General features: G+C 40.2%; 1 protein-coding gene across 2 annotated transcripts in view; it reads left to right on the top strand.

The window, feature by feature from the left end:
• The window catches only part of GREM2 (gremlin 2, DAN family BMP antagonist), a 39,644-nt gene extending 14,938 nt beyond the window's left edge, over nt 1-24,706 (top strand). The window contains exons 2-3 of one of the 2 annotated variants that reach the window (XM_053973975.1): nt 21,134-21,260; nt 23,356-24,706. In XM_053973975.1, coding sequence (XP_053829950.1) covers nt 23,357-23,863 — 507 coding nt within the window. In that variant the 5' untranslated portion in view covers nt 21,134-21,260; nt 23,356 and the 3' untranslated portion in view covers nt 23,864-24,706. The remainder of the gene's footprint in view (nt 1-21,133; nt 21,261-23,355) is intronic. The other variant, XM_053973974.1, reaches the window with a different exon arrangement.
• Nucleotides 24,707-25,051: the final 345 nt, after the last annotated feature.

Here is a 25,051-nt window from a genome sequence, read left to right as displayed (position 1 = left end):
AGGCATTTAATGGGAGACTGAACCATTCTCAGATGTCCTAAGTGAGCCTGCCAGGCAGCTTCACTAACTTGCATAAGAAACAAAAATCAGAAAGCAGAAAGTTCGGGTTACCTCTGGCTTGCAGGATTTCGTTGGACTGGATGTCTTTAAAAAGAGGGAACTTGTCCAGGCACATTTGGGGGATACCTTTTCAGCCATGTTTTATGGAACCTCTTGAAATACTGGTGGCCTTGTAAAGCCAAGGACTTCTCTAACCTAGATTAGGATTTACTAGGCTAGATTTTTTTTGCTGTTTCACACTAGGCAGAAAACATTAATCTTTGGAGTTTTCTCTTCCCTTGTCCATTTTTTTCCTCTTCATAGCTAGATGAAAAATAATTAAAATACAATATGATTTTAAATATAAAAAACAACTAAAGAAGAATCATGGTATTAAGTGCAAATGAAAAATAATTTGTATTAGGATTTCAAGATATTCTAAGAACATTAATGTTGTTAATCTGTTGTTTTAAATTACTTCCTGGTAAACATTTGTTTGGTGTCATATTTATTTTTTTTTCCTATCTGTCAGCTATCAAAATAACTTATCTGTAAGCATTTGCTGGCAACTTCAAACTGATCAAATATTTTTAATGGCAGTACATTTTTGTGCTGCCTGAAATGTGTTAAATATCAGGAAGTCTACCTGAAGACACATCATTGCCTGATCTAAATGACTGTGTATTTTAAACCTCAAGGATTTTGTACTGGTATTTCCACAGAGTAAAATTATTGTTTCTATTGAACTAAAATATTTTTTCCATTCACTTCAATGAAGTCAGTATTTGTCAAATAAAGCCTCTGAAATATTTTTAAATACATATTTGCAGAGAATCCACCCATCTGCCATGTTTTCTTTTCCTGAGCTTACTGAACACAGTGGGCAGGTGTAGAACTTTTTGTTGGTAGAAGCATTGAGAGTATTGTCTAGTGTATGAAGCCTTTCAGGGTGTTCTCATCCTCTGTTGCACTGATCTGTTTAAGGATTCTGTATTGTATTAAACTTCCCTTTTGTTTCAATCCTGCAGTAATTCCTTGGCAATGAGTGGTGGATTTACTTTTTATTAGACTATGAACATGTGTATATCCACTTGATCCTAGCTTTGCATTGGGTTACAAGAGAGTATACATGTAGCATTGGTTTAGAAAACATACCTCAACAACTGGCTTCTCACAGAAATAGCAGTATATTGGTTACTAAATAACAGTACATAATAAGAATGTAATAGTTAAGAAATAACTAATATGGGTTGTAAGTTGCTTTTTAGGTGAATGACTCTTTTCTGGCTTTTAGGAAACCACACACTGTGATGTCACCTCACCTGTTTATAGTAATCAGAAATATTAGACTATATCTAGGTTAGGAAGCAGTTCCTCATAGTGAAAACGTCAATGAGATGCCTTTACTCTCTATATGAATTTCAGGGAACTAGCAACAGTAAGTAAATCATATTTCAAAACTTATATCAGTTTTGGAAGGATAAGGAAGGCTGATGGGGAACTTGAATTCTATTCCAGTGTGTGTTCAGTTTCTGTTTGAGGGCAATTTCCTTATCTTATTTGTCATGCTCTGTGGGAAAGGGAGTGTTGGACAGTGGTTACAGCTTCACAGAGCACTGCTGTGCTTGTAGGACAAATACCGTAGCTTTATGATAACAGCTGTTGACAAACTATTCCACACCTGTTAATTACAGGTATTACAAATAGAGAGGAATTTGGGTGTTTGCTGTCATGAGGACATTACAGATGTTTTCTTCTGTGCAAAGCTCTGCAGTTGGCCTCAGATCTTTGAGGACGTGGTTGTTTGTCAGCCTGTTCTGTCATCCTGAGACCTCTGGGTAAGAAGGCACTCAACTGTCCCATTTGGTTTTTGGTTGTGGAATTTGGCAGCTCCATCAGCTGGTGTCGCAGCAGCAGTGCCATTGCCAGCCTTCAGTGCATCTGTCACTGACTCTGAAGGGACCGTGGGGAAAAAGTGTGCATGGCACAATATTTCCATCTTCTCATCTAACCATCCTGGCTAATTAAACAGTTTTGACTTCTCTGTCTTGAAATTGGACTTCAAAGATGGTTTAAAACTGTGCCCAAATTAGCCTTATGTGGAAAATGGTGTCTGTGTGTTTTATGCATATTTAAATATATTTTAGGAAACCTGACTTATTTTCTAATGATTTATAATTTATATGCATTTTCTTTAAAAAATAAACAAGGCAATGTTTCCTCTAAATAACTGAAATTTTGGAAAAGCCAAAATATTCTTCAAAATCTTGAATCTTGACCTCCTTTGCCAACAGAGGAGCATTGCACAAAATTATGTATTCGGCCTGCAGCAAAAGAAGTCAAACTGAGTCTTTAATTCTGAAGCCATCTGATAGTAGTATCTGCATTATAGACCTGGTAGGTTCACATTTAGCAGATTACAGTGTGTTAAACATCAAGCTGGCTTTGAGTAGTGGTTTGTTGACCCTGTAGCAAAAAGAATGATGATTTATTTCTGTGATAGTTAGCACAAAACCTAAAAGCCTAGGAAGATGAGAAGAGAGATGATAAAACTAGGCAAAAAAACCCCTCCACAACCTATTAAAAATGGTTCTTTGGTGGATAATAATTGTTCTATGTCATATATGTATGTATGTCTATTTACTTAAAGGGGAATTAAAGGAGCTTTGGGAAGTTGTCTGGCTCTTCTCCTGCTAATTAGGATCCACTTCATCTAACATTATCCATGGCAGATGTGATTTTGTTTTTTTCCTTTTGCATCACGTTTCCCTTAATAATCCTGATAATGAGTCTACAAACTTAGGCAAATCAATTCCAATGCCTCACTATCTGTATCATGGTTCTTGCTAATAGGAATATTGTCTGAAATCTTCTCTGCTAACATTACTACATTCGAATCTATGAAGACTAAAACCGTAACTTCATTCTTTGCTATTGCCTTTTATGCATTTAAAAGCTGTTAACATCACTCCTCTGGACTTTGCTTCCTTGTATTAAAGCGCACTGATTTCTGCAATCTTGCCACATTGAGTTGGTTTCTGTGTACATAAATGCTCTTTTATTTCCTCCTTGCCTTCCCTTGGGAAGACTGCATGGCTTTCCTGAAGCATAGTGCCCAGATCTAGTTCATAATCTACTACTTTCCATTCTGTGTTTGTGCACCCATGTTTTCAGGGCCAAAAATTGACTCTTGAGTTGTCCTTAACATCCTTAGTATACCATCAATGAAGGATGGTGGTCACACATCTGAGTTTAGCATATAAATTGGATCAGCTTCTGCTTTTGGATTTTTGTTTTAATTTCCAGGTGCAGAGGAGTTTCTTGTCTAGTGTGGAATGTGTTGGGACTTATGTATAACTGTGATGACCATTGTGAGAGGCACCAATGCACACTGAAACAATAGAACATTGGGGGACTGTATGGGAGCTGATTTAACAAAAACTGTCAATGAAGTACAGAGCCTTTAAGAAGAATAAATATTACTTTGCAATTGATTAAAAATAAGAGCTATACATTTAAGATGGAAGGCACCTTTCGTTGTTTAAATGCCAGCTGATCCAAACTTCAAACTTATTCAACTGCTGTACAATTTCCATCTCTTAGTTCTAATTACGAGTGGGTAGAGTGTGTGTTCCCTGCTTATGACTTGCTGGTGTGCAGGATACATTACCACACTTTTCTTCTAAGGTCTGGTAACTTTAACAGGCTTTTAGGCCTGAATGCAGGAAGCCAGTTAAGTGTTTGCTTAACTTCTGCAGTGTTAGTTTAAAGCTGCCCTCTCTTAATCAGAGTCCTAATTACTAAAATGCTCCCATACCTGCATGAGAACTTAGTCCTATCTGTTGACTATTAATTATATTACATTTATTCTTGCATAAAAGCAGCTGTAGTTAAATGGAAAGCCTTAGCCCACATGGTTCTCAGAATCACCCAGGCTTTTGGAGAATGAAGGTGCCTTTTTACAGTAACAAGGGACAAACTTAACAAACAGGTTCTGTCCATAAGGCACGTTCCCTTTGACTGGCTGGTGATTGTGGTGTCTGTAAGGTGGCAGATGTACAAACTGGTGCTCTCTGGCCTTGAAGCATTTGGCATTTGGCATTAAGAAACACTCTGAGGCCAAATGAACAGATTGCTTCAGCCTTCTGCTGAATGAATGCTCCTGAATGTTTGCCCTCTTTTTTTCTTGTTCAGATACTAGCAGCATCACTCCATCGCCTGCCATGTCATGTGAATGCACAACTTAGGCTTTTGCCTAAGGAGGGTAAAAATCCATATGAATTCAACAAAAGAACAAGTGACCAACTCTTTTTACAGCTCTAGGGCTTTGTTCGGAAAGGAAGGTTGGACAAATATTTGCATTCAAAATGCATTGTTTTTTTTTTTCCAAGCTATAAACCAGCAGATTGGTTCTGTCTCATGTCTGGCAAATCTGTTACCTGGAAAGAGTAACTATTTTTTGCCAAATCACACTGCTTGTTTGTTTGCCCTTAATTTGGTTTTGTTTAATTTTGCATTGCACTAATTGCATGGGCACGGAGCATCTTCACATGAAGAAAGAGCCATCTTGCCACCATCTTCCAGGTTAGATTCTGGATCAGGCATGGAGAATCCAGCAAGGGTAAATGTTAGGACAGGTAGGATGATAATGATAATGGAGAAAGAGTGAAGCAAAAGGCATCAGTGTTTCATATATCCTACAGATAATTTTTTTTCAGTGTAACCAGTGGTTGTGTTTAATCATTTAAAACCCTAATGTTTGGCAGTAGAAACCTTTGCACTTAAAAGGCAAGACACTCCAAAGCCAGACAGTAGGATGGAGAAGTTAGAGTATTTTCATGCTTCTTTTTCCATGTTTAATACTTAGTTGTGCACTACAGTTGCAGAGCATATTTTCAAGATAAGATAAAAGATCCTCTTTTTAAGTAGCCCATATCCATTGAGGACTTGAGATAACCTGCACATACCACTTTTGGAAATCTAGTGAGAAGTTAGAGCTGTAGTATTTAAGACACTTGCCATAATCAAGTTTTTGTGTCTTTATAGCAGAAGGAGGTTTTGACGGAGAGCTGGCTGCCCTAACACATGTGCCTGTTCAAATTTGCCACATCTCTCACCTGGCTTCCAGTGGCCACTGTGGAGGAGTGTGCATCTCTCACAGGATCTCTGATGTTTCAGCCTAAACAACATCTTTGTGATGTTCTTGGGCATCTGAAATGGTACTACTCATCACATTCTCGTCTATTCTATTATTATTATTGTTATTATTATTATCAATCCTTCTCACTGCAGTGGTACAAACTGTACTACTAACATGAGGCCATTTAGATATAAGGACCATGCATCTCTTATAGGAAGCCAAAGCATGCAGTTTCATCTGTCAACGCTGCCTTTATCAGCCACACCCTCCCAGTTACATTAGCCTCCTCCGCCCTGAAACAGGTAAGTTGGGTGACAGCGTTCCCAGGCCCCAGTCTGGAAGGAGTATCAGGGTGTGGTGTGGCCACTGGTTGGAGGCAGTGTGCTTGTAGGCTGGAACTGGGAAGGCAGAGCAGCCCAGCACTGGCACAGGAGCCCAGCAGCACCACTGATCCTGCAGGCAAAATGAAAAAGACAAACCTTTTTGGCTGGATTAATAAACTTGTCTTACTGACTGTGGGGCTGCACATGTGCCTGTGTCCTGGGTGGAGGGGAATGAGAGATCAGGAGCACAGTGACCGTGGCTCACAGTTCAGAAGACTTAAACTGCACCCTGGGCTGGGTGACAGCACAAGATGATTTAAGCTTTATCTCAGAGGAGCATGGTTTGCATTCAGAAATATATCCAGCTGACATTAATTGCTGTTTTGGTTATTTCCCAAAGTCAGATACAGGGTTTTCTATGTGCCATTACTCTTCCTGAAAGTGGAGTTGTGCTGTCCTAAAATGACTATAATATAGTGGGAATATATATTTGAACCAATATGCTGCAGTATTTGAATCAGAATGTAAAATTGAGGGGAAAAAGGCATCAGTTTTAATTATTTTGGTCTGTGAATATTTTCATTTGGACTTGATAATCTAGAACAATTGACCTCCTTAATCTGTCAGGGAGGATGATACAATACAGGGAGCTTAAATCAAGACCTCACCCTCCATACTTCAAAACCTAATGACATCAAAACAATGTTGAATATAATACTGTAATTCCCTTCAGGTCCAGGAATTTTGTGTTTATGGCCTATCTCATAATCCAGGTTCATGTGTGTACTGAAACCATGAGCTAACAATCATAAACAGGGAAGATGTTGTTGAAAGGCTTATTACAAGACAGATAAGTAGCGTTCCCCCCTGGCTTTTTGGATGACTGGTAGCAAGCAGCTTGTGCTGTTCATCTTCCACTCAGTGGTGGCTGGGCTGTTGGGGAGCTGCTGAAAAGCTCCCAAATTTCAGCTATTTTCTGTGTGAATGGCAGCAGACAGCATCACCACCTGCCCAGCTGTACATCTGGGCATCATACAGAAAAACTAACGTGGACACATAAGCTATGTCACAGTCCAGAATGAAACTGGAGGCTTCATAGGTGTGGGAACAGGTGTTTTCTGGAGTGCTCACATTGATTCAAGTGATGTGTATGTCCCTGTCGCCTGTTTCCAATGTGTCTCTAAACCTCTTGTTTCTCTTAGATGCTTTGCCATGGATTTGGCAAGCAGCTTTAAAAACATAATATTTTGGTTTATGTTGGGTGGGGTGGAGAGTAGAGATAGAGAAGACCTTGTTAAAACTATAGTATCAAGAGGAGCTCTTTATGTCTTCTTTACAGTTATGCTGTAAATCCACTAGTAGCTTGCGTTCTAAAGTCTATTTCTATTATTTCAAAATCACCTGTCTAGCTTTCTTTTCTGTTTTAAGTCTGCAGTGCCATTGCACATTCTGCTTAAACCACACTGTTTAATGATTTAATTCTCCTATTTTTCTTTTCTTTTTTTTTAATTTTCTTAGGTAAGCTTGAGTTCTTCCCTTTAAGTTTATAACAAAGATATAGATAATGAAGTGTGCACTTGCTTTGATATAGCTTTTTGTGTCATTCATGTTGTAAAACAAAGTATTTGATTTTGAAAATCAAAAGGGGAAAAAACCCACAAATGTCCCTGTGTTTTTAATAAGCAGAGTTTTGCTAAGTAGCAATTAGTACTCTTCAGTTTTTATGCTAATTAAGAGCTTCTTAGGATCCTCTGAGAAGGGGTTCTGCCAAGTTAGCAGATTTTCAGACAGGTGAGCTGCTTTTAGCTTTACCTTTGATAGGTGCATTTTTTGTAATGTTTTTCCTAATTACTATTCTGTTGCTCTGACATTCACCATGCTCTCATGCTGCCCAAATCACTGATGTGATATGTATGAAGCTTCTCTATATTTGTGCTGGAGAAAAATTACAGAAGCTGAAATAATCACTCAAAGCAAAAGCTCTTGTTCTGAAACTAAGTAAGGGAAGAGAGGAAGCACAGTCTTGTTTTCCTAAGCCAAATTCTTTACTGAGCCTCCTTTCAAAATACAAGCATAGAAATTCCCATGGGGCTGTGGTTATCACTGACCCATTGAGGTCCATCATACTGCAGGAATTGTGGCAAGTTCAGTTGAAACTGTTTTTGTCTCTTCAGACAGTGGGAATGAAAGTTTTCAGAAGTGTTGATCAAATTTTTTTTTCAAAAATACTTTTCAAAGGAAGACATACAGACATTTTTAGACTGAAAGCACCTGAAGGCCCTAGTTTGGATTGACATGCATTTTTAGGGCTTTCCCATTACTGACACAAAAACATGTTTCATGTTAACTGTGAAATGTCTTCTTGGCTTCTGGGATTTAGTAATTTTGCATTGAAAGTATCTTAAAACAAATTTTTGCTCAGTTTACCTCCTGTTGAAAAGAAAAATAAGGGACAATTTAGAATCTTACTTAGCTGATCTTAAGTGGAGAGATAGACCAATGTTAGTACTTTCTCCAATATCAAGATAAGTCTTTCAATATGTTTAGTTCTCATAGTGTCAGAAGATATTTTTCCTCATTCCTTATTTTAGATTCCTATCCTCTTTATCCCATATTGCACATAACTTCTTTAAAAATTCTACTGTTTATCCAAGACATAGGAAAAAAAATTAGAAAAATCTAGTTCATGGGTGTACATATTGATTTTTGTATTTTTGGTCTAAATCACTCATAAATGAATATGCGAGGTATGTGTGAGATCACTCATAGGAACCAGAGTAAATCTATGGATAAGAACATTTTCTTTGGGATGACTTTATTTAGCTATAATCAGCTACAGTGAGACTTTGCTAGTGTCACAGATGAGCCAGCTCTGATTGCTGAGCCATTACAAGCACTTTCATCTGATTGAACAAAACCTTTATCTGATCAAACTCCCTTGCTGCTTCAGTGTGAAATATGTGATTGCTTGAACCAGCAGTAAGTGGTTAGGATAAGTAGAATGGGGTAAACTGTAATGCTTATGTTCTCTGACTACTTTGTAATAAGTGAAAAGAAATCAAAGCCTGAATGGGCAACCTTCCTGATCACTTGTTCCTTCTCTTCCCAATCAGTTTTGCATTTACTGGTCACGCGTGGACCTGTTAGCTAGGTTCTCACATTGTAGTTGTGTCAGAAGGGAAGCTCTTTGCCACTTCACTTGGACCATTCAGTACTCTCAATCCAATTAAGCACTGACTGCAGTGGGGTCTTGGTATCTTTTTCCTTCTGTGTAGTAAAATGAGGTCATCCAGGATTACTAGATTAGAAGTGTTGTCTCTCTCTTCTCTAGATTCAAGGAAGAGTTGCCTAAAGTAGATCTGGGGAAGAGTCCTTGAACAGACCTGGAAGAGAAATGGAGCTTGCAATCTCACACTGAAATTTATAGCTAGATGTTGGCTAACTCTTTCCAAGATACTTTCCTGACCTTTCTGAGATTAGCTTTCTGAAAGATCCAAAGAGAAGAATCTTTAGATTTCCTTTTATTTATTGTCTATTTCTGCTGAGCTTGAAAGCGTCAATAATGGAAAAATACTCAAACCTTAACTGTGGTGACACAGTTTGAATGGCTTGTGGCCAAACACTGTAAAAAAAACAAGGTCAGAATAAGTTAATAACAAGCCTCCAGGTGCAGTTTATCTTCTGCCTGTGTTTGAGTAAAGAAGGTGCCCAGTTACTATGAGCCAAAAAATAACCCCTTGGACAGTAAGTCATGAAGTTGGAATCTGATGCTGCAAAATTATAAGTGCAACTGAGGTTACAGAGGTAGAAGTAGTTCCTGAAACTCTCTACAGAAGGGGAGCTCTGGCACTTTTCTGCGTATGTGTGAGCAGAAGGGGTTGATGATTGCCCCTGTCAGCTTTTTCCCTTCTTCTTTTCTCATAGGGGAAGATCTTTCCTGCTGTTATTAAAAAGTGTTTGAACTCATTGCATCCCACAGGGCTCCTGTATCATGCCTGATTTCTTGTCACTTTCCATGCTGGCTTTAAAACTGAATTTACCCAGATGACTCAGAAGGCTGAACTTTCAAATCCAGGTCTGATAATCTGTTCATCATGCATCACTCCATTTTCTGTATTTGACTGACAGCTCAGTTCTGAGACATTGCCCAGCTCCTAAGTTTCAGTCATTGTCAAAACTGGTGAATGTAGGTCTTGCCCTCCAAATAGTGAGGAAGTAACTTCTTTAACTTCATCACTAGCTTTGCCTCTGGTTTACTAGTCCAGTGGCACACTACTGAATCTCCTTTTGTTCTGTGAAAGGAGTCTGAAGAAATCAGCTTGTGTATGTTTTTAATTACGTTTGTTCAGCCTTCTGAGGATGTCAGGAGCTGTGAACAGTAAATGCCAAGTGATTGCCAGGAAGAAAGCTGCTGACTGCAGTCCGTCATAGACAGAACCCTTCTGTGTAGCTGCCACTGCCTTGCCATGCACATACCGATGATATCTGATTTTGATTATAGTCTCTCCTCTGATGGTAGTGCTGTCTTGGGTTCTGCTGGAGACAAAGTCTTGGTCAAGTGAAAACATAAGCAATCGTGTAGTCAAGGACAAAGTCAGTCAGTCTCCCCCAGATTCCAGTGTATTAACTCTTCTTTCTTCCTCATTTGGAGTTAACTGAAAGGCAAATGATCTCCCTTTAAATGAGCATAACTTGCTGTATTATGTTAGTCTAGACAAAGGAAATCAAATTAATTAGCAGAAAGACTGCAAATGTGCTGTGGAGGAGGACCTGTCATTAGAGTACCTCATTCAGACTCCTGTGGCTTGCTACGTATTCAGAATGATAGCTCTGGTCTTCCTCTCTGCGGAAGAGAAATAGAATAATACTAGGCTTCAATTAGAGACAGAACTATAATTCAGTCATGGGCAAGGAGAGGGGGAGGTGAGTAGGAAGACGGCTGTTCTGCAAAGCCTAAGTCATAAAACATATAAAATCACAGTTCACACATGGCAACAGATCCTTCTGTGATTGAATTACAGCCTTCATATTCAATAGTGGGTCAGGTCTGTAAACCAGAATACAGACAGAGCAAATATTTACATTCTGTGTGTAATGACAGAGGGAGAATCACTGATCTGAGAATGAATCAAAGCCACAAGAACATAGATGTGGGACAGCCACGTGTTGCCAGCAGTGTGAAGTGGGAGGGATGAAGTAAGTTTCCAATATTTGGATGTTAAATTTCCTACAAATCATCCTACAGCATTTAACTGAAAATTTGTCTTCTATTTACTTTTAGTTGTGACACACACTACCAATAACAGTGCATAAATGCCCATTCATTCTGTGTGATAAATTTTTTCTGATATTTCTGGAAAGTTAATTTGAAGTGTATAGGTATTTAGCATTTCATGTTGATAGTGCATATATAATTAAAATTTTATTTGTATTCCTGACTTCATAGCATCTCAAAAGATTTTTTCTTTTGACAGCTGTTGAGCCGCTGTGATTTATTTTGGTCCATTTGACAACTATGACAGTCAAAAAGGTTACTGTCAGTTTGGAAATACCATTAGACATGTAGTGAAGTAAAAATTATTTTTTATGTATTAGAAAGCAACTTAAAAACAAGAGTCAAAATATTTCCAAACTGAAGAACTTGCATCAAGGCATCAACTGGTGCATGGACTAGGGTAGGCAAGAAGTCATGAAACTCTAAAGGTTTTCAACTCCAAATGTCATGTTTGTTTATGGGCTTGCAAAAACACAGAAAAAAAACCAAAACTGTCAGAGCACATGGTTGCTGCACTTTTCAGCCCTTATAGGTGTGAATGATATTTTAGTTGCATACATCAAGTTTTTCTTGTGGAGACCCTGAGTGAACAGGGTTCCTTTCAGAGCAAAGCCTGCAGCTGAGTTAAACATTTGAAACAAAACTAATTAAACAGGTATTGTGGTGGGCCATTGGTTAACCCACAAAAAGTAACTGCAAAAGTAAACCAAGCAGAGGGCTGGTGCTCTTAGGGAAAGAAGAAAACATCTGGTAATTCTTCAACTAACTTTGTGAAAAAAAGGGGTTACAAAATATTACAGGATCAACCCAAGGATAATACCATGTGTGGTGAGCAGCAGTTACTTCTTCCTGCTTGGCATGCATCGACGCAGAGTGCAGACAAGTTTTACACTGTTGGGCTAGCTTACACCCTGGGTGAGAGAATGTATTAAAGAATGTATTAAATGTATTTGAGGTGACCCGCTGCTGTTTCAAGGTGTCTTGTGTTACATATGAACATAAGAGCTCATGAACTCTGATTTTCTATGGGTGTGTTCAGTGTGCCAGTCCACCACAGTAACCCTAAACGTCCCCTTTAGAACAGGAGGTCTGAATAGTAAATTGTGATACCATTGACTTGTTCTTCCCATCCCCTTCCCTGAAATATTTTTCATGCCTCACTGTGTACCCTAGGAGATAAAACACTCTTGGTGCAATGCAGTAGAAGTTTCAAACCTGCCTTGCTGTCCAACCCATTTGAAATTTGTCAGAGGAAAAAAAAAAATATTGTAGGGTGGTGTCAGATGTGTTGCTTATAAACTGAAGGAAAGGCAAAATAGGATGAGAGGATTCCCTAGATTTAGCCTCACTGAGGAGAAAAAGTACTTTTCTGTGAAACTGATAACTCTGGTAAGGCTCTTAGTTATGTGTTTGCATGGCATAGACCTGGTTGGAGCTAGCAGGCTACATGGGGTCAACACTTGTTTTATTTGCTTGTTAACATAGATATTCTGCACGCTGTCCCCAGAACTGCTGTAAGTTTTAGTCAGAAGGGCTGATGCTTTGTCAGGCAAATTTAAGCAGAAATAAATGTAAATGAAAAATTCTCCAAGCAATAAATCTATGCTATTTTTAAGACAACTATATGAAAATACAGCTGGAATGGTTCTTACAAGTGACAGATTGGAAAGTAGCAGGATATATAGCTGATATTTTGTTTGTATGGGAATTTGCATACTACCTAATAGAAAGATTAGCCTGTGGGATATTGGGATAGGAGCAATTCTTACTTGAACCATCTGTGTTATAGCTCTATAAATAGGATACTGACTTACAGAAATTCATAATATAAAAACTAGACCATCAATAACATTTTAGATTTTTCAAACAGAGTCATAATGTGGTAACTGAGGATAGCATCTTGACAGAGAGCCTGAATGAATAAAACTATCTGAATCTACCAGAAAAACTGAAAAATTTAAATATTACTTCTCTGCTGATGAATCTAATATTTCTTTTATAAAAGATTACATGCCACCTGTTGATATTTAGAATTATTTTCATTTTCCTGATTATTAAGAGAAGCAAGCACTTCTTTTGAGCACTTTTATGACGCTTTACAGACCTCAGTTTTCTCCTAGAACAGAACTCATTGAAATGCCCTCTTTTTAGAATGGTGCAAGTACAGTAAGGAACATATATTGAAGATTAATGGTCATCTCCCTTATTGAGGCTAGAAAATGAGCTGTGCATTCTAAGAGTAGTGTGTTGTTTGAAGCTACAAAGACATGAAGCTCCTAACTCCATCCCTGTTCTATCAAAACTCAGGGAAACTATATTGGAAATTTTCATACAAAACAATTTTCATTTACAAGAGTGTAATGTTTTTAAAGAAAAGCTTGCCTAAGGGTAACAAATCTCTATTTCTTTGCAAAAAGAAGAGTATTGGTGCCATGCAGTGCAATTGAAAGATGTTGGATACAGTCCATTCTCAGTTAATTTCTGACCTCCAGTAACTCACTTCCCCTCTGAGCTCAGTTCTGGTCCCACCATATGTTGGTCACTGTCAGTCTACAAACATTTGAAGTTGTGTCATTTAGTCAGACATTGGTCTTGGATGAGATTTCTATGTTCTGTTGTAATGCAAACAACAAAAATTTAATGGAGACTGTTCATTGCAAAATAGTCTTTTGTAGCATCGATTCTCCAGTGAGGAAGCAACAAAATGAGCTATTGTATTTAAATGCTGAACTTTCCCCATTCTTGTGTTGACTGTCCTCCTTTCCAACAGGCTGAGGGATGGTCACAAATGAAGACATTTGCTCAAGTCACTGCTTCCCTTCATATTTAGTTTTTAGTTTCCCAAGGGCAGAAGTCTGCTGTTTTCTCCTGAATGAAATGCTGCCAAAAGGGAGTGTAACAGCTGCCTTCAACACAGAAGAATAAAGTTAAATGTAGGCTGTTTTTACTTGCTGTTTGCAGTTTTACAAAACTGATTTGCCTCTTTGGGGCTCTTTATCTTGTGCTGAAAAGCTGAGAAACACTGAGAAGGAGACCAAGTACCTTTTCAACTTAGACCACTCTTGCAGGGAGACATTTTTTAGATTCATAGGAGAATTATCAGTCCTTTCCAAAATAGCTCTTCTCTTGTATCCATTCCTTCCACCCCCTGACTGTAGCATTCTTCAAAACCAGGTTATGAGGAAGAGAATCAGCCTCATGGACAGCTAGCATAAATCTGGTTTTATTTTGTGGGTTTTTCCCTCCTCCCACTCCCCCTTTTTTTCCCCAGTGTTGCATATGCTGCCAGTACCGATGACTACGCAGACACTTCTGAGTAGGACATCTCACTCTGCTTGGGACAATTCACATGTGCTCACCAGGCAGACATTTGTCTGTGGTTGGTTCTAAAACCACAAGTTCTTGAAGCTGAAATAGCAACAAAATTTAGGGCTTTTAATCATAATGATACAACCCCCCCCCCTTTTTCCAGTTACCTGCTAGTATTTAATCAGAGTTATGTGTGTTCCTAATCCCCTAAAAAAGGCATTTCTACATTACAACAGGTACTATAGGATGACTTTGCTTTTACAGTTCTTGCAGCTTTCGTTCCTTCTCTTTATTTCACTTTTCCTGTTTTAAAATGATAAATGGTGACACAATTGTTGAATCGAAATCTTTGCTACTGATAAATACAGGGTCATATGAAGTTGATAGTTTCTTTCTTCACTGTATTACCTGGCTAACATTTAGCCTTAAAAAGAACCCAAACCAACAAAACTTGCAGCATTGTTTCCTGCACTATTTTCTTCTAGTTGGGGCTTTAGTAATTGCATCTATTATATGTGTGTGTGTTTTTTTGGGAAGCACTGGTATTTATCATGGACATAATCACAGAGGACACGTAAGGTTAGAAGGAACCACAGTGGGGCATCTGGTCCAACTTTTCTGCTCAAGCAGGGTCATCCTAGAGCACATTGCACAGAATTGCATCCAGACAATTATTGAATGTCTCTAGTCAGGGATACTCCAGCACCTCTCTGGGCAATCTGTTTCACTGCACTGTCATCCACACATTGAAGAAGTTCTTCCTCATATTCAGATGAAACTTCCCCTGCATCAATTTCTGCCTGTTGCCTCTTGTCTTATTGCTTGACACCACTGAGAAGAGCCTGGCCCCATCCTCTTGGCATACTCCCTTCAGAATCTTTTAGGCATTGATAAGGTCCCTTCTCAGTCGTCACTTCTTGAGGCTGAACAGGCCCAGCTCCCTCAGCCTTTCCTCATAAGGGAGAGCTTCCAGTCCCTTAATCATCTAATCATCCCAAAAAGTCCAGATCCCAGACTGGACCCAGCAACCCCACATGTGGCCTCACCAGGGTTGAGTAGAGGAGCAGGATCACCTCCCTCGACCTGCTGGCAATACCCTTGCTAACTCATCCCAGGCCTTCTTGGCCACAAGGACACAGTGCTGGCTCTTGGACATCTTGTTGTCCACCAGGACGCCCAGGTCCTTCTCCACAGAGCTGCTTTCCAGCAGCTCAGCCCCCCACCCTGTGTTAGTGCAGGAGTTATTCCTCCCCAGATGCAGGACTCTGCACGTGCTTTTGATAAATTTCAGCCAGTTCTTCTCTGCCCATCTCTCCAACCTGCCAAGGTCCTTCTGAAGGGTTGCACAGCCCTTTGGGGGTACTGGCCCCTCCTCCCAGCTTTGTGTTGTTAGGGAACCTGCTGAGGAGGCATCTGTCCCTTCACCTGAGTCATTGATGAACAAGGTGAACAACACTGGGCCCAGTGCTGGACCTTGGGGGACACCACAAGTGACAGACCTCCAACTTGACCATGTGCCACTGGGATCTGCCATTCAGACAGTTCTGAATGCACCTCACTGTCTACTCATCCAGCCCACACTTCCTGACTTTGCCCATGTGGAAATGTTGAAAGCCTCACTAAAGTTGATGTAGGCAATATCCACTGCTCTCCCTTCTTCTATACAGGTTGTTGTTTCATGGCAGAAGGCAATCAGGTTGGTCAAGCATGATTTATTATTTGTGAATCCATGCTGACTTCTCCTGATCACCTTCTTGTCATTCATGTGGCTAGAGATAGACTCTAGAACGAGGTGCTTCATCACTTTTCTCAGGGTTGATGTGAGGCTGACTGGCCAGTAGTTCCCTGGGTTCTCCTTGCAGTTTTTGAAGACTGGTGTGACATTTGACTTCTTCCAGTCCTCAGGCATCTCTCCTGACTGCCATGGCCTTTCAAAGATGATCGTGAACAGCCTTGCTATGGTGTCCAGCACTTCTTTCAGCACTCATGGATGCAGCCTGTCAGGGCCCATGGACTTGTGGATGTCAAATTTGCTTAGGTGTTCTCTAACCCAATCCTCCTTCCTTCCAACATTCCTTTACACTGGTCTCCTGGGTTAGAGATGCCTAAGAGATGTCGTATCAGACCAATGCAAAGATGTTCAGTAACTCTGCATCCTCTGTTACCAGGATCCCCACTCCATTTAGTAATGCATCCACATTATCCTTAGTTTTCATTTTGCTATAGTTAACATTTGAAGAAGCCCTTCTTGTCAGTGACATACTTGGCCAAATTGAATTCCAGATGGCCTCAACCTTCCTTGTCTCATTTCTACTTCTCTGACAAACTCTCTATATTCATTCCAAGCGGCCTAACCCTACTTCCATCTCCTTAATGATAAAAGTATGTCAAAATACCAGGGCTGACTTCAATACTTTCCTTCCCCTCTCTCTGGTCTCCTGGAGCTGTAGTTTACAACCAGGTTCTTCAGTGACTCCTCACAAACTCCTGGTCCTGACTTTAAAAAATGAGAAACTTCTCTCTATTCCTCCAGCACTAATGCTACTTAAAAAAAAAAAAAAAAAAAACCCAACCAAAACCAAAAAAACACAGGTTTAAATGCTATGCAAGATAAGAAGGATTCAGCCTATGAAGAGCCGAACATTATAAATCAATGATACAATATTTATGTCAGTATACTTTGTGGCAGGATAAGAGTGCAAAGAAGAACTGCTGGAGTAGTTAAAGTGATCCTTTAACACTAATGAAGTGCCCAGCTACAATCAAACAGGTTTCAAATGAGCTTGTCTTAAGTTCATGAAGGAAAGAATAGTTGAGTGGTTTTAAACATGAGTTTCTGTTGGCAGTAAAGGCAGATAAGAGAGGACAAGATGAGAAGGAAAAACCCAGCATTCAAGCTGGTTAGTTTTAGTTTCAAGGGTTAGTTTACTTTCCAGTTTTCTTCATTATTCCTTCTGTGCTAAAAATAACACATAAGACATTGCTGAAAGACAGGAGTAATTGGCTGAGTTGTTGGTTCCTCTTATATTTTTGTGCATGGATCAAAAATTCTTCTAAACTCCCAGCCTTTTCAGGGAAAATTCAAGATAAAGCTCTTGGTAGTTTAAAATCTATTCAGTGAGAGCTGAATTAGTATAATGCAACATCCTTTCAACTAGCATAGACTGTCTCCACTGGTGTCTTCTACATACTTCCATTTTGTTGATGATTTACTTTATTTTTCAAATACGTTATGTTCATTGTTTTCAGGAACTGTCTTCATAAGGAGAACTTCTAAGTTCTGGCATTTTTGGGGAAATGCTGTCCTGTTCTGTGGAATGCAGGTTGGCATTATTGAAACCTAACTTCATCTCCCCCTTTCAAAAAAACAAAGCAAGAGCTTGGACAGTAGAGTGTGGCTCCTGAGACATCCAGCCTGCAGAAGGACCTTGCCTGGTTCCTTCAAAGCTTTGTGGTATGTCCTGTAGGCAGTCTTGACTCTCTGGGGGAGAGGTGTTGGTGCACTTGAAAAGGATGGATCTTTGTGGAAGGGGATCCACAAAGAAGGATGGAGAGGAGGAAGGATCTCCGTTCAAGTGAGCCAGTGAGGGTACTAGGAATTTATTAAGTCTGAAAGAAATGTTTCCCCCCAACCATCCTCTGTTAGGGCTGTGATGCAACAAAATAGCTTGCTTTCAAATCACTGTAGAAGGTTCTTAGAAGACAAGAATGGAAAAATTTATGCCTGTAAATTTCAGTAATGGCATTAGTTACTTGTGTTTAAATAATTGCTGCCTTTTGTGTTTTGTGCAGTGGTTTTGAAAAGTGATGCGTTGTACTCCTAGGACATGGTAACTACTGCTACACTGTAGGTCTGAATAACTGAATCCTAGCTGCAGTATTGTGATTTTTACATTTTTAAAAGTTTGGTCTGCCCAGCCTCCTGCATGTTTTGGTGTTGTAGCTGGCCTCACTCTTGGCAATTTAGTAATGGGAATCTATTAATAATGGAATGACTTAATAAGACGCCCATGTCTGCAACAGGAGATACAGTACAGTATTCAGTTATTGCTAATGCTGTTGTGACATGGGAAAAATAGTTTCCAAAGGATAGTTAAAATAGAAAAGTTAGCATCAAATACCTCCCTTGCACAAAGATGCCTGATTAGTCTTTATTGAAGTCTTTATGAGAACATTGTACCATTAGAATCATGCCTAACTTTTAATAAATTAAATAAATAGCATTTTTGGCTTCCTGGTAGAGAATTTGATATTTCCTGGCTATCCACATCTGTTGCTAAAGCCAAGTCTTAGTTCTTTGAAAAGCTATTGCCTGGCTTGTCTTCAAGGAACACTTCTTGTGTCCCATCTTAAATGTGAGAACTAACCATGTACATCCTGTTCTTACATTATTATACATATGACTGGTTTATACAGATTCTTTTTCTGACTAGGTCTAATATGAAAGTAAGGGGGGGTCTAGAAAAAGATTTTGGTAACAGGGTTTCCTGCATTCAGCCATGCTCAAGTGATCTTTAAGGACAGCTCTCATGTCTCTGAAGTTTGCAGGGTGGAAACTGGAGGCAAGCAATACAGGTGGTCAGATGTGGCCATCTATGTACTGTACTGTGTAATGGGACCTGATTTAATCTTGTCTGTAATGCCTGCCTTTCCTGGTAGTTACAGAGGAATATTTGTCCAAGGCAAGCTCTTCAGCTGTTAATTATATTCAAATTTTTCAAAAAGCAAATCTCTGAATTTATCATCTTCCCAGACACTGGCTCTTACAGTACTTGAGACTGTACTTCTGATGGGTGTATGATAGCTTTTTAGTACTAAATCTTCTTCCTGAATCCATACTGTGATTAAAATGAATAGGTAGAGTCTCAAATTCCACGGTAAAACAGGTTTTTCAGGTTTGGATTTTTTGGCTGTGGGTTGTTTTTTTTTTTAGTTGGTGCGGGTTTCTTTGGTTGTTGTTGTTGATGTGTTTATTTTGTTTTAAATTGCCTGTTACTTTTAATTCTGAATTCCCTCCAGAAAGGCCTGGTGAAGAGATGATTGTATCATTCCTATATCAGAGAGTTGGATGCTGCCAGGAATGCTGATAATGCTGAGTGCTTTGTAGGTGCTACAAAGTAGGTGCTAAAGCAAACAAATGGGTCTCACACCTCCTGATTTCCTGAGCAGCTACCATGAAATATCACAGTGATCTTTCAGTTACATCTCTTTTTCTTTCTGTCCACTTGCAACCTTGAAATAGGCTGATCTTAAAAACAGGAATTCCCAGTCAGAATCTGAATCGTGAGCTGAGAAACTGGTCATGACTTTGAAAACTACAGGAAACATCAGAGCGGCCACTCGGCACAGATGGGAATTTTTGTTACCTCCTGCTCTGACTTTCAGACCATAGCACCCACTTCTTCTCAGGGAGACTTCTCCAAAAACTATGACCTTGAATTTTGGAAGCAAATCCAGTGCTCCAATTCAGAAATAACTTCCTTAAGCACAAAACTATAAGCTATTTTGAGGGTTACATTACTGCCTGTCCTGCTCTGAAGCTGGATTACTTTCAAGAATGCATGAGTTATAGGGCCAGGAGGTCCGTAGGAAAAAGGGAGCCTGCGTTGGTAGGTACTTTATGACACAGTAATTGGATACAAAGAAGAAATAAAGCTTCTGATCCTGGATCTTCCCCTCCTAGCAGTGACCTGACCTCTGAATGACAGAGCTGGGTTTTGACATTCTTGCTTCTGTGGCCAAGGATTTTTTACACTTGATAGCCCAGCTCTAGCATGTTGGGTTTGATGAGTTTATGAACTCCTACTTGATGCTGATTTCCTTATCTCAGGGAGAAAAAAACTTGCCATGTGATATGTAAATGCAGCCAGACCTTGTTGGGTGTCTTGTCTAAGGTGAAGTTATTCTCACACACTGGAAGAAAGGTGTGGGGGGAACTGATAGCAGCTGACAACAATGCTTGAAGAAGTTGAAAACTCTCACAAGGGATGTGCCACAAGGTCTGCTGTGGGGACCCCCAGTGCAGGAGGAATGGGGGTCCCAGGCTGGCACTGGTGCATGTTGCAGGGGCGTTGGTCTCTTGAGGCAGTTATCACTTGCATGGTCTCAGCCACATGCTGTTTCATTCTGTTCCATCTAAGTAGGGCAGAACGGCCCTGTCTTTGCCAAAAGCCAGATTCTTCTCCAATACGTTTTGTGTTTCTTCTCATCCCACTCTGTCTGCAGACAGACAGCATTCACTGTCCTGCTTTGGGTTCAAATTGAGTTTGCCAAAATGTTCTCTTTCTCTGGGAGTCCTGAAGTTTCTCTTCTCTTTGCATGTGAGCACTGAAAATATATGTGTAATCCTTGGCAAGTTGCTGGCACTGTGTGACCTTGTTTGCACCCTTACTTGCTCGATTAGGGGATTTGTATGCCAGGGCATAGAAAGGGGTGATTTGCAGGCTAGTAAGGGGTAACACTGTGATTAGAAATTCCACGATCTGACAGAATGCACATTTGACCTGCTAGTGTAGAATAGATTATTACTCCATTATGTAAATATTTTTGGGTTCAAGTTTGATAAGGATCAATGACAGAAGTAGTTGGTGTGTTCCTACCTGTCTGTAGAAGTACTTGCACATATTGAGTGTTTGGTTTATAACTGTACAATAGTGGCTTTGATTAATAATGCTTTATTAGTTATAAACACAGACTTACTGAATAAATCCTGCTTACTCTATTGAATGGCTCTACATAAAACCATTTAAGCAATTAGAATACTGCTATAGTATTTCTCTATATTGTAGACTTTGTTGTTAGTTCTCTGTCAGCTTTCCTGAATTCCTACATAGGATTTCTGCTTGACCACTACTCTTGGCACAAAAAGGAAACATGTCCTTTACAGTTGCATTTTATTAAGAAAAAGGACAGGCATGGTAATACAGGGTTTCATAGAATTGTAAAGTCATGAAAAGTTGGAAAAAACCTTAAATATCATCCCAAGAAAGGGCGGGGGGGAAAGGGTGTGTCTCTCCTTCTGACCTTTGCTGTCCTCTTCTATGCCAGGATCAGAGAAATGAGACTGGAGAGGCAGTATCCCTTGTGTTTCAAAAGAATAGAAGAGTACGCCTAAGAAATGTGGCATAAGGCATCTTGTGGAGAGCTCACCTCTGTCTTTTTCTAGAAGACAAAGGTTTGTAAATCTGGTTTCTTTTCCTCCCCTTTCTATATAAAACACAAAGCACTGGGAATCAGTTGTTTTATCTACTACTGAAATGCAGCCATCAGTGCAGAATAACATGAGAACAATTTGAAAGGAAGCATGGAACACTATATTCAACTGAAACTAATTACCTGATTAGGTTTTGGCCTGGCTGTGTGGGTTGACATCCAGTGGACTTGGCGACAATACTTGCTTGTAAAGCCAAGTCTAGTCTTGCTTCGTTTAAAGACCTTGGACAAAACCTCTGGACTTGCATGCTGAATGCTAAGCAGTGTGAAAATAGGCCACTGATTTAAAGTACCCATGGCTACAGTGGGTGTTCAGTGGGGAGATGGAATGGTTGCAGATAAATGAACTTTTTTGTGGTTTAGAAATACTGGTTTCCATTTAAAGGTGGTTCTTTTTCAAGCATACACTTGGGTGAAATTTAACTCTGCATCAGAATATCCTCTGTTTACAGCTATATGACTGGCACTTTTGTTTCCTTCAGCACTTCAGGCTTCTCCCCTTAGAAACTTAGTCCAAGTCTGACATTGAGATCTTGTAGACTTAGAAAATAACCTTAAGCAATGTCATCTGTCTGCTAGAGTAGTTCCTTTTCTTTATCTTCACAGAAGTTAAACATGTTAGGGCTGCTTTATTAGGTGAGAAGCATTTGTTACTGCTGTTCTTGTCTTCTTTTGCACCTTTACTGCAAACACATTTTTGATCTTGTGGTGTCTTTGTTTGGAAAGTGACATGTTTTCCAGATGAGAGTACCTATGCAACATCTGAAGTGTCTATAGTGTTAGACATAATTACCAGTGTGATGGTAGTTTCTATGTCTAGAAACTTTAGGTATCTCTCTAAAGGAAAAAAAAAATTAAAATCATTCCAATAATTAAAATCATTGGAAGGGTTTGAAGCTTTACTATGAGAAGAGGGGTAAGTCTTTCTTCTGTACACTATAAAAATATTCAGTAAGAATAAAGAAAGATTTGGAAGTGTTCTAGTCTAGTCTGGGAAGCTTCGGTGCACCCACTTCTAGCACTGAAGAGACCCTCTGTTCTCTTTTCCCAGGGAGAGTGATATGAAATGAACTGTCAAATGAGCAGTTCACTAGTGTCTTTATAAGGAAATTTACTACACCTAGTCTGATGTTCTAGAAGCACATTGAGACCCATTACTAAAATGAATTGGACAAGAGCTGGTAAGAGATGCTCCACAGAACAAGAATACATAATAGACAACCAGAGAAAAAATATTTTTGTGATCTGGCTGACTATTTTAATTTAGCAACAAGCTTATGCTCTAACTTATTCCTTAAAATCTAAAATAAATATTGAATCCTCTCATGTTTACAAACCTTCTTAAACGATTTGCCCAAGAGGCCTTGCAGTTGTGAAGTTCTCTAAGTTGTGTTTAAGCATTTCCTCTTACTACAAAAATAAATCCATCAAGGTTTTGGCCTCATACAAAGACAACAAATACAAGCCTGTAAGTGCCATAAGAGCCCTAAGAAACTTCAGAAGCAATTTAAAATAATAAAAATAGTTTTTTGGACACCCCCTGCTACTTCTGTGGGGAATGAGACTGGGCTGGGACTCAGGGGCTGAAGAGACATGGGAGTGCACTTTGTGTTACCTGGTATTCCCTTCCCCCCTCCCCTACCATCCCCAAATCAGCTCTCACCATCTTGGCAAGAGTTTCTTGAGTCTTTGCTAGCCAGTAGTTTGAGCAGCTCTTTGGCCCAGGAGTTCACAGAGAAGGAGGAAAGGTTTCTGGCTGAAGCTTTTGTAAAACCACCACTTCAGCCACCAAAGCATCAAAGTCCCTGTGGGGAAAAAAACAAGTAGTTGGAGAGTTTGTGGAGGGGTGAGGGTGAGCAATGTGACTTTCCAAAGGGCCTGGCCTCTTCGTGATAAGTAATCACCCTAGAATAGAGCTAACCTAGGAAAAATGATGTGCTTATAAAGACAATAAGATCTCCACTTCTTCTAAAAGCATGTCTCAAGTACCAACTCCATTCCAGTTCTGTGGTTTGAAAATATGTTTCTCCTAACAGTGCCTTGTGTTACCTTTGCAGGATGGTTTGGAAATTTGCCCTGTCCATTTTTCTGATGGCAGCACTGGTTCGAGTAACGGACACCAGGAAAAACCGCCCTGCAGGTGCCATTCCCTCCCCGTACAAAGGCAGCAGCAGCAACCACTCGGAGCGGAGGCAGCAGCTGAACAAAGAGGTGTTGGCCTCCAGCCAGGAGGCCCTCGTGGTCACCGAGAGGAAGTACCTCAAGAGCGACTGGTGCAAGACGCAGCCGCTGCGGCAGACTGTCAGCGAGGAGGGCTGCATCAGCCGCACCATCATCAACCGCTTCTGCTATGGGCAGTGCAACTCCTTCTACATTCCGCGGCACGTGAAAAAGGAGGAGGAGTCCTTCCAGTCCTGTGCTTTCTGCAAGCCACACAAGGTCACCTCTTCGACTGTGCAGCTGGAGTGCCCCGAGCTGGACCCACCATTCCGACTCAAGAAAATTCAGAAGGTCAAGCAGTGCCGGTGCATGTCTGTGAATCTGAACAGCTCAGGCAAACTGTGAGAACAGGCACATAGCTGCTGCTTGGTGTTGTCTCCACCAGCTTTACTACTGCCTCTCCTCTCACAGTGAGCAGACTGTCCATTTTGTTGGTTTGTTTCTTCTTTTCCTTTTTTTTGGTGTTTTGTTTTCTTTCAGGAGGCATCTCCAGCAAGGAAAGGCTCCTTGTCACTTGCCTACTGGAATAACGCTTTTTAACCAGCTGTGTTATGCACTTCACCATAAAGTTTCATTGCATTTTAAATATCATCTGGCAGTTGAAGCTTCTGGAGTGGAGCAGGCTCACAGAAGTTGGGATTGATCATCTAAGTGACCAGTTGGCTGAATCCAGCATTAAATGTTTCCACTGTGTGGAGTAAAGCCCTCTGCCCTACACTCCAGTTCCCTCCACAAGTTGAGAACACCTTCCCCATGCTTTGGTCTGGAGCTTGCTTCTCTCACTTGGAAGTGCTGGAGTGCTGCCCAGGACTGGGGGACGGACACAGATGAGGGAGAGTAACGAGGAGTAATATGTGAAAAGCAAGTGAGACTTTCTGATGAGGCTCCGCTCCTTAAGACGGCTTCAATTGTGCAATGACAAATGGTTCTGGGTTTGTTGTCTGAACAGCAGATCAGAAGCAAGGGGAAGAGGGTGAGGCACTGGGTCAGCCACGGTGACCACAGAGCAGACTGAGGGTGGGTTCTGATGCTGTTGTGGTTAGAGTATATTGAACACATGGCCTCTGCATCAGTGTTTATTTTGTAACCTAGCTATAGTAAACAGCTGTTTAAAGTGTTATAGACCTAGCCATGTATATTTTTCTTGTGGCAGAGTATGCCAGCAATTAAAATATATTAAGAGACTCAGTTGCTAGGTTGTCTGCCTGGCTTAAAATGGACATGGTTTTACTATGCTTTTGGTAGGTTTTTGTATGTTAGATATGTGTGTGTTTCTTACTCCCAAAAGGACAACATCCATTTATGCCCTTATATTTATGCCTGCTCAAACCAGGGGAGATGGAACGGTAGTGGGAGAGACCACTTAAGGGAATGATGTGTCCCCAAAGGTATAAAAGCACTGTCACACAAAGGACAAAGTTGGTCACTGCTGGACTGAATACAAAAGCTACATAAGTGTCATCAAGTTTTGGGAGTGGTGTGGTGTCTCTCCCATGATTGGAAACTATGTTAATGTGTTAAAGGACAAATGCC

The sequence above is a fragment of the Vidua macroura genome, chromosome 3 (assembly GCF_024509145.1).
Source record: "Vidua macroura isolate BioBank_ID:100142 chromosome 3, ASM2450914v1, whole genome shotgun sequence".
Lineage (NCBI taxonomy): Eukaryota > Metazoa > Chordata > Aves > Passeriformes > Viduidae > Vidua > Vidua macroura.
Note: the sequence above shows the minus strand (reverse complement) of the source record. Positions and strands in the feature narration are given on the sequence as shown.